Raw genomic sequence first — 14,457 nt, forward strand, 5'->3', positions numbered from 1 at the left:
TTGATTTTATTATAATTTTCCTTTATGCATATGTATTATGTAATTATTTTGATTTTTTCTTTATGCGTTTGTTTTATATAATAGTATTATAGTACAATATCTTGAAATATATTATTATATTAATATGTGGTACACTATTTTTTTTATTTTTCTCTTTATGCATGTATATTATGTAATAGTAGTATAGTCATATATAGTTTCCTAAAATTAATTAGTAGAACTGTATACCATATTGGTATAATTATATTTCATATTGGTATCATATGGTAGTTGAAATATTTTTTTGTTGTTTTACCTACATTTTTAAGTGAATTCTATTCTGAAATAATTTATATGATCATATTTTGCCGTGTTGGATTTTTTTGTACCTATGGACATAGATTTTGTGTATTATATAATAGTTTTTATAGTTATATGCAGTTGTTGGAACGACCTTGTACAACTATATACCCTATTAGTATAGCTATATACTATATTGGTATCATATGTTAGTTAAATCCTTTTTTGGTTGTATTAGCTGCATTTAATTGGTACACTATTTGATTTTCTTTTAATAATAGTAATATAGTACAATATCTTGAAATACTTTATTATATTAATATGCGGTACACTATTTTTTTATTTTTCTCTTTATACATGTGTGTTATATAATAGTAGTATAGTCATATAGTTGCCAGAAATTAATCAATAAAATTGTATACCATGTTGGTATGGTTATATACCATATTGGTATCATACGGTAGTTTGAACAATTTTTTGGTTGTTTTAGCTGCATTTTAAGTGAATTCTATTCTTGAATTATTTTTATGAACATGATTTACAGTGCTGGAATTTCTTTATGCCGATGGACATAGATTATGTGTATTATGTAATAGTTTTTATAGTGATAGGCAATTACTGGAATGACCCCATACAAATATATACCATGTTAGTATACGAAATGAGCAAGTTGCTTTGTGAGTATTTAGCTTGCAATGCGATCATGTAATTTCTCATACTCTTACTGCATTCTTTAATGTTTTGGTACAGTAGTATAGTCGCAGATAGTTGTAGCAATATTCTAGAGCAATCATATACTCTGTTGGTATACATGTATACCATATTGGTATCATATGGTACTAGAAGTCTTTTTGGCTACTTATACTTTATTGTATTTTCCAATATTTTATTATCATTTCTATTCTAACTAGTATATATGGAGATTTGGTTGCTGTAGATTATGTTTTACTCCATAACTGGTTGTGTTACTGCTAATGGTAGAGTGTGTACTGATATTTGTAGGGAAGGAGATCACGGTTTGTATGACAATCACATGGAATTAGAAAAGGAACAAGAAATAAAGAAAATAAATAAAAAGAAAAAATAAAGAAGGAGTCAAATTTAAGTATGAAATAAATTACGGAAAAAATAATAATAATGCGATATGGGCAAAAATAAATGAATAAAAGAGAAAAAAGAAAAAAATAAGAAGAAAACGAGAAAAAAGAAAAGGAGAAAAGAAAGAAAAAAGGAAAAAAGAAAAGAAGCATTGAAATAAAAAAGAATTGGAGAAAAAAAGAGAAAATTCCTCACAAAAACTACCATGGGTAGGAAATGTAATAAGTTTAATAGGTAGAAAAATAAATGAGTAGATAAGGATAAATAATTTTATTTTTGTGGGTAACTATGTCATTTACCCAAAATTCAACCAAGTAGCCAAGACCCAAGTACACCAAAAATAAAAATGGAACTCTCTTAGGGGAAGAACTAGACAATAGATTATATCTTTCATACTTTCTGTTAACTAGTTCCACCATTTCAGTTTACGTGAATACATTATCTTTTTAGTCGATTTTAAAAAGAATGATGGTTTTCTAAATTTAAAAATAAATATTATATAAAGTTTCTGTTTTATCCTTAATAATTATTTTTATGACCACACCAATGTAATAAAATGTCTAAGACCATAAATTTTCAAAGTTTTAAAATCACACAAATATTATGACATATTTACTATTACAAGTTCGAAAAAATTTCTTTTTTTCTTTAAACTTTGTGCATATTAAAACTTTGCCACATAAATTCGAACAAAAGGAGTACTATAGGTAAAGAAATAAAAATAAAAAGGGTGAATGACACAGTTACCCACAAAAATAAAACTATTTACCCTTATTTAAACTTTGCATATAATTGTATACCCTGTTGGTATATCTATATACTATACTGGTATCATATGTTAGTTGGAACATTTTTTGGTTGTATTAGCTATATTTAATTGGTACACTATTTGATTTTTTCTTTAGTAATAGTAGAATAGTACAGTATATTGATTTTTTTTAATTTTCCTTTATGCATGTGTATTATGTAATCATTTTAATTTTTTCTTTATGCGTTTGTTTTATATAATAGTATTATAGTACAATATCTTGAAATACATTATTATATTAATATCTGGTACACTATTTTTTGATTTTTCTTTTTATGCATGTGTATTATGTAATAGTAGTATTGTCATACATAGTTGCCTGAAATTAATTAGTAGAATTGTATACCCTATTGGTATAATTATATGTCATATTGGTATCATATGGTAGTTGAAATATGTTTTGGTTGTTTTAGCTGCAGTTTTAAGTAAATTATATTCTGAAATAATTTATACGATCATGTTTTGCTGTGTTTGGATTTTTTTGTACCTATGGACATAGATTTTGTGTATTATATAATAGTTTTTATAGTTATATGCAGTTGTTGGAACGATCCCGTACAACTACATACCCTATTAGTATAACTATATACTATATTAGTATCATATGCTAGTTAAATTATTTTTTGGTTGTATTAGCTGCATTTAATTGGTACACTATTTGATTTTCTTTTAATAATAATAATAGAGTACAATATCTTGAAATACTTTATTATATTAATATGTGGTACACTATTATTTTATTTTCTCTATATGCATGTGTGTTATGTAATAGTAGTATAGTCATATAGTTGGCGGGAATTAACCAGTAAAACTGTATACCATATTGGTATAGTTATATGCCATATTGGGATCATATGGTAGTTTGAATATTTTTTTGGTTGTTTTAGCTGCATATTTAAGTGAATTCCATTATGAAATTATTTATATGAACATGATTTGTTGTGCTGGAACTTTTTTGTGCCGATGGACATAAATTATGTGTATTAAGCAATAGTTTTTATAGTTGTAGGAAATTATTGGAACGACCCAATACAACTATATACCCTGTTAGTATACAGAATGAGCAAGTTGCTTCGCGAATATTTAGCTTGCAATACGAGCATGTAATTTTCTGATGCTTTATTGCATCCTTTAATGTTTTGGTATAGTAGTATAGTCGCAGATAGTTGTAGCAATATTCTAGAGTAATCATATACTCTGTTGGTATACATGTATACCATATTGGTATCATATGGTACTAGAAGTCTTTTTTGCTACTTATACTTTTATTGCATTTTTCAATATTTTATTATCATTTCTATTCTAACTAGTATATATAGAGATTTGGTGCCCGTAGATTATGTTTTCTTGCTCCATAACTGGTTATGTTACTACTAATAGTAGAGTGTATACTGATATTTATAGGGAAGGAGGTCAAGGTTTGCATGGCAATCACGAATTGATTCTTAGAATTTGATTATGTAATTTATGGTGCTCAACAGCTGTTAGTGTCATATTCAATGAATTAGATCAAGTGACAACAACAATTATTTCAGTTTAATATTTGAATTAAAAAATAAGAAAATAGGTAGAAATGTTCGGGACACCCCTAAATTTGATAACTTTTATTTAGTTTCCTCTTAAGCTTCACGTGGTCTTTAATGTCCCCCCTAAACTTGAAAATTTAATTGTCTTGACCTTCTTAGATGTTGATGTGGCAAAGAGTGTGATTACACTCTCTTTTAGGCGCGTAGGAGGGAAGAAAAATAAAAATAATTAGTTTACAAATGGGGTATTTTTTAAATATTAATTACCACATAATCAAATATAACGACTTATTTGTTCCAATTGCATTTCTCTTTGTTTTTTCTTAAAATACTTTGCATATTTTTTTCCAATTGTATTTTTTTTAAAATACATTGAATATATGTTTCAACTATGTATTTCTTATCCTTTTCAGGCCCAAATCTACAAAAGTTAGTTAAATTTTATTTATTTTAGCCAAATAAAAAGAAGATTTAGCCAAAGTAATGAAGTTCAAATGGTATATCTTCCGCAAAAAGAAAAAAGCAATGTGTATTTTTATTTTTATTTTCATGTAATGACTATTTATTTAAACTATGCATTTTTCTTTTGCGAGTCAGATTCGCAAATTTTTGGTCGGAATTTTATTTTTCTTAGCTAAAGATTTTATTTAACCAATATATGGAGTTCCAATAACCTTTTTTTAGATTCAATGATAATATGTTCTAACTGTGTATTCCTTCTTTTTCTCACTAAATATGTAAAAGTACTTAATTAAAATATTACTATCTTTAGCCAAATAAAAAATTATAGTCAAAGTTGTTTCAAGTTTTTTTATACTGATTTTTGCACGAAAAATATGATGTAAATAATTGGTGGACTTAAAATATAAAAATATATGTTTTATTGTCAAAAAATGCCACTTGGACAAAAAATAAATGTGGCAACGCGTGTGTCACTCCCATGGATTGTCAGCATCCACAGGGTTGAGGCTATGAAATTGCCAAGTTTAGGGGGATATTAAAGACCACGTAAAGTTTACGGAAAAATTAAACAAAAGTTATCAAGTTTAGGGTACCAAACTATTCTGCCTAGAAAATATTCTAGGAGTATCAAAGGAAAACGGGTCGGAACTATTAAAATTCTTACTTGTAATGCACATGTTGTACCATGATTTACTAACTATAGAATAACTGCTCTGATTAAGTTAACAAACTAATATGGTAAGGTAGCTAATGAACTAACTTAACAGCTAAGCTAAGTTCCTCTATCACAGCTGAAACTATCCTCTACACCCCCTTCAAGCTAGGAGAAATGATGATGTTCTTCATCCCTAGTTCGGAAACCAATGTAATGACCCAATCGATCGTTTTGGGCATTTGCAATGCCGTTCGATAATTTGAGGCCGTGAGCAGATTCATATAATGTATTATGACTTGTGTGTATGGTCGGTTTTGGTTTCGAGTGGTTCGCGATTGATTTGAAAGAATGATTCTCAATTTGAAAGTTTTAAGTTGGAAGAGTTGACCAAGTTTGACTAATGTGTATTTGACCTCGGATCGGAGTTTTGATCGTTCCGTTAGGTCTGAATGATGATTTTGGACTTGGGCGTATACCCAGATTTGCATTTAGATGTTTGTAGAAGGTTTTGGCTTTATTTGACGAAAGTTGGCAATTTGAAGGTTTGGAAAGATCATAGGTTTGACCAGGAGTTGACTTCGATGTTATCATGTTCGGATTTTTGTATTGGGATTTGGAATAGGTTCGTTATGTCATTTAAAACTTGTATGCAAAATTTGAGGTGATTCCGAGTTGCTTGGACGTGTTCAGCGTAAGTTTGCAATTTAAAAATTTGAAATAGTTCATTAAGCTTGAATTGAAATGCGATTCGTGATTTTGTTATTATTTTTTGGAATTTGATGCCTCGAATAGGTCCGTGTTATATTTTGGGACTTATTGGTATGTTCGTACGGGATCCCGAGGGGCTCAGATGAGTTTCAGGGTGCTTTCAGACCATTTTCTTTCATGTTTGCATTGCTGGTTTTTTCAGATTTCTGGTGTTGCGTGCCTTCTTCTCGATCGCGAGAGGAGACTAAGATCGCGATATGTATGATGGAGCTAGGTATTCTTCCTCTACGTATACGCGACTAGAGGGTCGTGTTTGCAGAGTTTGAGTGGCTTGACCTATCGCGTTCGCATTAGGCGTTCGCGTTTGCATTTTGGAGCTGGGAGCAGGTGGAGTTGCCTTCGCATTCGCGAAGGGTAGGCATATTTGTGCATCGCGTTCGCGAGGTTGGAGCCGCGAACGTGAAGAGTTCTCTAGGCAGTGAAGCTTTGTGCTTCGCAATCACGAAGCTAGTCCCTCGATCACGAAGGGTTTAACTGGGCCAGTGCTATAAGTTTCTACTTTCGGACTTGGAGCTTATTTTATCATTTTTTTAAAATTGAGAGCTCGGATTGGGATGATGTTTAGGCGATTTTCACTACTTGTATTGGGGTAAGTGTTTTTTCCTTGATTTTGTTTATTATTCATGATTCTATCTTCGATTTTGGCATTTGAATGATGAATCCAAAAGAGAAATTGGGGTTTTTTGTCAAAAACTTTTTAATGTGAATAAACTAGTTTTGAACATCAATTCAGAGTCATATTTGGGTGAAACTAGTATAGTTGGACTTGTATCTGAATAGGTTATCGAAATTTTTGAGTTTTGTCAGATTTTGGGGTACGAGCCCGAGTTGACATTTTGGTTGACTTTGAGTATTTGATTAAAGATTCGACCTTTACCGTTTGGGTTTAGTTCCTATGGCATTATTTGATATTTTTGAATTGCTCTTGGCTAGATTCGAGCAGTTCGGTGGTCGATTCGCGTGTGAAGGCATTTTTAGAGTATGGACTTGGCTCGTTTGAGGTAAGTAACTTGTCTAAACTTGGATATAAGGGTAATTTTCCATTGGTTATGATATTTCAATGTGATGGGAGTGGCGTATATGCGTGCACCGTAATTTCTCATGATCCGGGTAATTCTTAGGCTATTATATACCTTGTTTTGCTATCATGCTTCTTTGATATCATATTTTCTCCATTTGTATGACTGCATGAGTTATTATTCATGTTAGAAGTCATGTCTAGGCTATCTGATTAATTGTTTGAGGCATGATAGGAATATTTTACTATGTTGAGCTATTTGCCTTAACCATAGTTATTCTGTCAGTAATTCTAATTATATTCGCGTGTTATAACTCTGTCTCTGTACACTTTTCATATGTTATCTCATATGTGGTACATTGTGATATTCTGTGTGGTACATTAGAATATATTTCTGTGAGATGTTGGCATATGGAGACTTGAGCGGTTGATGACTGATGTAGGCCATAGAGCTATATTGTGATTTATATTTGGATAGGGTTGCATGCCGTAACATATTGATATTTGGATCGGGTTTCACACCGCAACAAATTGATATTTGGATCGGGTTGGGTCTTTGACTGTTATACTTGAAAAGCATGTTTAATTTTCCGTATTTGTGAACGAATTGAACATGTTATTTCTTAAGTTGTTTTCCTGTGTTGTCATTGATTATTGGTATAGGACATTGACCTTATGCCAAGCTCGTTACTACTTTCACCCTGGGGTTAGGTTTATTACTTATTGAGTACACGAGGTTGGTTGTACTCATACTATATTTTTGCACCTTGTGTGTAGATCTTGGAGCTGAGTTATTGTGGATGACGGGAGCTGGCAGTGATGATGTACCTGCTATCCGGATATATATATGACTTGTCCTTGGTAGTTTTGGACTCGTACTTTATTTATGTATATTCAAACAGATGTTGTATTTATTTTATACCAACTTTATAAATTTAAATCTTAGTGGCTCATGACTTGTACTATCAATCTTTGGGAATATTATATGAAAGTTCAGTTATTTCATTTATTAATTTTTTATAAATCTCCAATATAATTATATTATCTGTTGTCTGACTTACCTAACGGGTTGGGTTAGGTGCCATCATGACTAGATGAAGTTTGGGTCGTGACAAGTTGGTATCAGAGCTCTAGGTTCCTAGGTTCTATATATCATGAGCAAGTATCTAGTAGAGTCTTGAGGATCGGTATGATGACGTCCTTACTTATTTTCAAGAGGCTACAAGGCATCTAGGAAACTTCCCATATTTCTTTCTTTATCGTGCGCCATTGATTCAGCTTGAAGCGTATCTCTTTTATTTCTTTCTATCCACTTGTATGTGATGTTGAGCACTCACTGTGCAACGACGACTTGTAATATCATGGATGAGGCGCGAGATGTGCTCTCTCTATTGTGGAATTAGGCCAGTTTGGATAACTTAAGGCCATGCTCAGACCGCAGCTTGGGCTCGGTGGTATCAATTGTGTGCGAGTATGTTCTTTTGAACTTATATGCCCGGTAGTGTCCCTAAGAGCGGGATTGATGACTCAGTGAGTGTTTGGATAGCTGTATGTTGAGTGTTATGTGACTGAGGGCTATGCTTAGATGGTTTGGATATGACGAAAAGGATTTTCTTGAGGCGTAAAGAACTATGGATACTTGATTTTTGTCTTGATGTGTAGTACAATCTCGAGTTATGATCGTGTTGAGGGATCTTTCATGTTGTTCAATTGTGGAATGAAGTAGATTCTTATGTATTATTGACGAGTTCAGACTCGGGAGGATTTAGCAATTGCATAGTGGTTGTGACCATGATAAGGCATTAAGATATGCCATTTTGAGGTTAAGAAGGTGGGTTATCTCATGCGGGATGGTTTGAGGTTGTGTAATCCTAATGATGTTTCTATGAAGAGTTTTCTTTCTACTAATGGGTTAAACGTGCTGCAATTTGAGTTCGAATTGCTTGAGTGAGTTCGGACAACTGTCACGAGGGTGATTACGCGCTGGGCAGAAGATTTGAGGTGTTTCATGACTAGCGCTACATGAGCGTATGAAGGATTTAGTTTAATTACAGTGCGGGATTATGGTAGTTATGGCGTAAAGGTATTATGGATTACTCGATGCTATGTTCTATGACTTCGAGCCAAGTGGGGGAGTCTACTATTGATGATCAAATTGCATGGTCATGTAATATATGAGTTTTGGTCTGAGGCATATTTGTGGATCGGTTATGACTTGAAGGGGGTTTACTTCAAGGTTAGTGCGAGGAAGGAAATTGTCGGGTGCATGATGTACTATACTATTTGGGAATATGGAAACTTTGGAATGACTCGTGTTTGATATTAATAGTTAATGTAGTGTGCAAGGAGGAGGGATTCACTCGGTTGCTTAAAGATGAGGTTACTTCTTTAGGTGTTTGTGCGTTGATAGAGCACAAGTCGTTCGGTTCGTGTTGGTGGTGCATTGGAGATTTGAGCAGAGTGGATGACTCTTGAGAAGGTTCTAATGAGTTCAAGATTCGTATGTGGTATTTGAGGGTTCCCCAAATTTGGATATGGCTAAGATCTGATATTTACATTGGGTGGTGCTGAGACTTGTGGTAGTTCTATATCATTAGTGATTCTTCATTTCAGTGTTAGAGAGGTTAAAGAAACAACTTCAAATTCACAGAAAGTCTCTTCAGAGTAGGTTTCTCGATTGCAGTACGATTGGGTGTCTAAGAGGGAATATAATGGCTTATGGGTCTTAAGACGGTATGGTTTCATGTTAGGATCTCTTGGGGTTAGCTTTGGATTAGGGATCATAGTGTACTGACAAGGAGGAGTGTTAACTTGAAGGCAAGTAGAGAGGAACTTGAAGGAATAGGTCAACTTGGTAGTGGTTTGGATCAGCATAGTAATAGAAGTGATAGGTTCTTTCTGTGTGACAAGCTTTACAGGTGTTTTGTGGAGATACTCTTGGGTTTGGCGATCTGCGTGACTTGGTTGAGTTAGTGGGATTCAGTTCTGATGGCTTAGTTTTGTGCTAATGGTTGTTGAAGAGTTCTCGATGGTTTCGACCACGGCTTTGGACGGATGTTTTCTACAGGCATGTGGAGTTTGTTCCTGGTTGATGGAGCATCTATCCTACTTGTGATTCAGAGTTGATAATGGGATTCCCGTATTTTCATGGCAGGGTAGATGAAGTGCGTTATGTGGTATTGAGATTTGCATGTACAAGGTTGTGGTTTGGCTTCAAAGGAAAGGTCATGAGTTTTAGACAACGTGGACGATTTCAGATGTTTAGAAGAATGCCGGCACTATCCGATATCACATGAAATGAGTGTGCATTTTTGAAAGACATATTGTGTTTTGACTTGCGGATGCTGGACTAGTATTACAGTAATCGCCTGATTGCTGACTGTTGATGTTTAGCTTTTGCTACACAGTGCAGAAGATTTATGGGAGTATTTCTCGCGAGATGATAGTGCATGAGGGATTTATCAGTCATTTGAGTGGTCGAGTTGAGATCGGATATGGAGATCCTTGTATTCTTGGGATTAGGAGACTAGGAGTTCTCAGAGGCGGACTATTCCTTGGCTATAAACTATGAAGATATGGCCAGAGTTAGAGAGCTGATGGTATATGCCGTGGTTAGGTTAATGCAGACTCTTGGAAGGTTATCGTCCTATTTTTGGATGATCGGGATTGATTTGGGGGCCATTGGTAGGCCTAATGAGAATGTGTGTTCTACGTCAGATCGAGTTTGTTTGCTCCACACAACTAGTGTTGAGTGGTGTGATATTAGTTAGAGCTGATCTTATTTATGTTCTGATATGTTCTACGTGTTACTCTTCTATGCTACGATGGTTTGCGAGACTGTTGACTATTTACACACATGATGCGATTTTGTTTGGGCCTTGTGGTGAAATTCAAGCGATATGGCTCTTGGGATGTTGAATGGTGGATTGCGCCTTGGTTGGATCTTCCTGTCTGTAGTATATTTTGCTATCCGTTTCTCATGGTTATAGTCATGATCTTGGCATGTTTGCTGTTGGTATACAAGTGTTTGTTGATTGTGAGTTACGGTTCGATTGATGTTCCATGTGGATTGGTATGTTGGTTCAGGCTTCATGACGCAACAAATTTATGTTGGGATATGATCTTTTGTGCTTATTTCATGTGTCTTGTTTCTCCTCTGTGAGATGTGTTCGTAGAATTGCACTTTGTGGTAGTATCTATTGAGTTTGCAGGATGGATCTCTCATTGTGAACAACTAATTTTTGACCACACCCGAAGTAGATAATATTTTGGTACAAATATTTCTTTTAGGTTTAATCTTGATATTTTAAAACTTTTATCTTACTCTAAATAGGTTTTATTTGAAAAAAAGGAAATTAAAAAAAAATATTACAACAAAATAAAAAATATATTCACATACTTATAGAATATATTTCATTTCTATTTGTAAAGAGAAAAAGAAAAATTACAAAAAAATATTTTTTGTAATTTTTCTTTAATTAGAATTTTAATAAGTTATGGTATTTTTCTAAGTATCATTTAAAGTAGATGTAAATATTTAGTTTTTCTATATTGTAAGAAATATTGGTTAATCTTCTTATCTTTATAATTTAATTTGTCTTTTAAAAAATAAAATTAAAAAAGAAAAAGAAGGGCAAAATGAAGTTAACGTGAAAGATATAAAGTTTGTTATCAAACTTTTAACTCAAAAAATAAAATAAAAATCTGATTTTATTTTTACTTGCTAACAACTATCCCATAATCCCCATATAATTCCCAACCAAAAACCTACGATTGCCTCCTCCCGAGCTCCATTTTCCCAAATTCTCTCAATATTTCCTATATATCTCTTCCTAACTCCTTAATCCCTATCCCCTAACTTTCCCCCATCATCTCACGTCTCTCACCCCTACTTCCCACTTTTCCATTTTCTCTCATCAGTTAGACATCACACACATATCTATATATAATACACACTTCAAAAATAAAAGGGGGGAGAAGAAAAAAATAAAAAAAAGGCAGTAACCAAGGCAAGATTCAAAAGACCAATCTAGTTGAGTTTTGAAGTTCCGTTTGTTGTTCGGAGTTCGTATAGTACGTTTTCTGCAGATATTCACAAGGAATTAAAGGTTCGTTTATGTTCTTTAAGTCCTACTTTGATATTTTTAAGTAAAGTTTGAATAGTATGTTAAAGATGGATTAGTTTTATGTTGGTTTTCTAAGTTCTACTTGAATTGTCAATCCCTTGATATCGTGTCTTTTGTCGAGACTTTGGATACTGTATTTTGGATATATAATTATTTTATCTCAGTAAGTTCACTTAAATTGACGGCACCTTTTATCACCATATTTTATTATATTTTTATTTGTTTGTGACTTTTTCTTTAAGAGATCATCAATTGACTAAGAATTAAGGATGTCGTTTCAGTTTTCATGAAACTGAGACATTGAATAATTTATTTTTAGTTAATTGTCTAGTCTTAGGAATATGTTAATAGTTATGAAGATTTTCACTATTGGAAAGAAGCAGAAGAAATATGTTCTAGTCTTCGTGTGAGTCAGATTTAGTTTTGTTTTAAAAAAAAAAAACTTTTCTCTCAAGTGGAAAATGATATTCAATCACGATTAAGTTCAAATCTGATAAGAATTCCGTTACTAACTAAATTTTGTTTTGAAAGTTTAAATCATGTTTCTAGTCATAGGAATTCATTTATGTTTTAAAAGAAGTTGTCATATTCTTTCTATGTGAATCCAGTAGCATATATATATATATATATATATATATATATATATATATATATATATATATATATATATATATGTCTTGGGTCGTAGTGATCTTCTAAAGAATGGTCATTCATTGAAAGGTAAATCAATTTTACGTTAATAGTTCATATTCATTTAGGGGTGCAAATAAATTTGTTGAGTACAGTTCTTTTCTCATAGGGTGCTGGTTCATTTTAATTTTATTTTATTTATTAATTTTTTTTGTGCTTGTATTATGCCTTTTTTTTGATAATTTTTATAACTGTTTAGAGTGGGGCTAGATGAGGGTAGTATGGTTCAAATTGGGGAGGGCCCTAGTCGTGCAAGTGTTCAGCTGATTGGTCTAGATACCCCGCTTAGCAACTGGGAAGCAACTCCTCTTCCCATCAGGAAGGAGTCTTGGTAGCCTGTTTTGTTGTTTTTTCTGTATTTGGATTATTTTAAGGGTTGTAATCCAGATATTTTAGTTTAATTGCTTTGCTGTGATGTTAACCCTTCTATCCTTTCAAATTCAATGAAATGAAGTTCCATTTTCGTAGTAAAATTCTATCTTTTTATTTCCCTAATTTTTGTTAATTTCTTATCATTTTCAGTTTCGATAATGCTGGCTTTAAAAATATGACATGCACGCGGAATTCATGACCAGATCTTAAAAAGCTGTCTAATCTCAAAATAATGAATCAAGAAGTTGAGTATGACGAAGATGAGGCTTTTAGGGAAATAAAAAGGGAATTGGATCAATTTGAGAATAAGCCTAAGCCTAACTTAAATGAAACTAAGGCAATTAACCTGGGAAGTCCTGAAGAAACCAGAGAAACCAAAATAAGCATTCATACTGAACAAAAGATGAGAGATGCCATAATTCAAGTTTTGTTCGAGTACAGAGATGTATTTGCTTGGTCGTATGATGACATGCCGGGTTTGAGTGCCGATTTAGTGGTCCATAAGCTTCCTACATATCCTAATTTTCCACCAATCCAGCAAAAACAAAGGAAAGACAGACATGAGTGATAAGATTAAAGAAGAAATCACGAAGCAACTAAGTAAAAATATGATCAGGGTCGTCCGATACACTACATGGTTAGAAAATGTTATGCCAGTGCCAAAGAAGAATAGTTCCTTTGGTTGTGTTCTGGGTCAACATGATGCCACATGCAAAAGAGAACAAGCAATATATTATTTGAGCAAAAAGTTCACTACTTATGAGGCCAAATACACTATTTTGGAAAGGACATGTTGCGCCTTAACCTGGGTCGCCCAGAAGCTTAGGCATTATCTTTTGGCCTATACAACTTACCTCATATCCTGAATGGATCCCCTGAAGTACATCTTTCAGAAGTCGATGCCAACTGGCAAATTGGTAAAATGGAAAATCTTGCTCACAGAGTTTGATATTGTTTATGTCACTCGCATTGCCATGAAGGCACAAGCTTTGGCTGATCATCTGGCAGAAAACCCGGTTGATGATGAGTATGAGTCTTTGAACATATATTTCCCAGATGCAGAGGTTAATTTAGTTGAAGAAGTAGTCCAAGATGACAGTCAAATTTGGAAACTATACTTTAATGGGGCTGTCAACATCAAAGGCGTAGGGATTTGGACAATTCTGGTATCACCTACTGGGCAACATTACCCTGCCACAGTGCAACATCGTTGTTTCTGTACAAACAACACAGCAGAATATGAAGCTTGCATCATGGGTCTGAACATGGCAATAAACCTAAATGTGCATGAATTGTTGGTGATGGGAGATTCAGATTCACTTATTCGGCAGGCTCAAGGTGATTGGGAGACTCGAGACATCAAGCTCATTCTATATAGACTGTGTGGAGGATCTTAGCAAAAGGTTCAAGTCCATCGAATTCAGGTACATTCCCAGGTTTCACAATGAATTAGCTGATGCCTTGGCCACCCTGGCCTCAATGCTTCCATATCCGGGTAATACTCACATTGACCCATTAGAAATTCAAATTCGGGATCAACATGGTTATTGCAATACAATTAAAGCAGAACCAGATGGTGAACCATGGTATCGTGATATTAAACAGTTTCTAAAAACAAGAGAATATCTGGAGCATGCTAATAGGGATCAAAAGAG

The 14,457-nt window shown here is 33.4% G+C and overlaps 1 protein-coding gene across 1 annotated transcript; it reads left to right on the forward strand.

The window, feature by feature from the left end:
• Positions 1 to 13,668: 13,668 nt before the first annotated feature.
• Positions 13,669 to 14,199, forward strand: LOC138901660 (uncharacterized). The gene has a single exon (XM_070189439.1). The coding sequence runs from the start codon at positions 13,669 to 13,671 to the stop codon at positions 14,197 to 14,199; it is 531 nt and encodes a 176-aa protein (XP_070045540.1).
• The last annotated feature ends 258 nt before the right edge of the window (positions 14,200 to 14,457 follow it).

Source organism: Nicotiana tomentosiformis, chromosome 11, assembly GCF_000390325.3.
Source record: "Nicotiana tomentosiformis chromosome 11, ASM39032v3, whole genome shotgun sequence".
Classification (NCBI taxonomy): domain Eukaryota; kingdom Viridiplantae; phylum Streptophyta; class Magnoliopsida; order Solanales; family Solanaceae; genus Nicotiana; species Nicotiana tomentosiformis.

Bases quoted from the DNA above. Each gene is read 5' to 3' on its own strand.
- LOC138901660 (XM_070189439.1), top strand. From the start codon at position 13,669: ATGGATCCCCTGAAGTACATCTTTCAGAAGTCGATGCCAACTGGCAAA.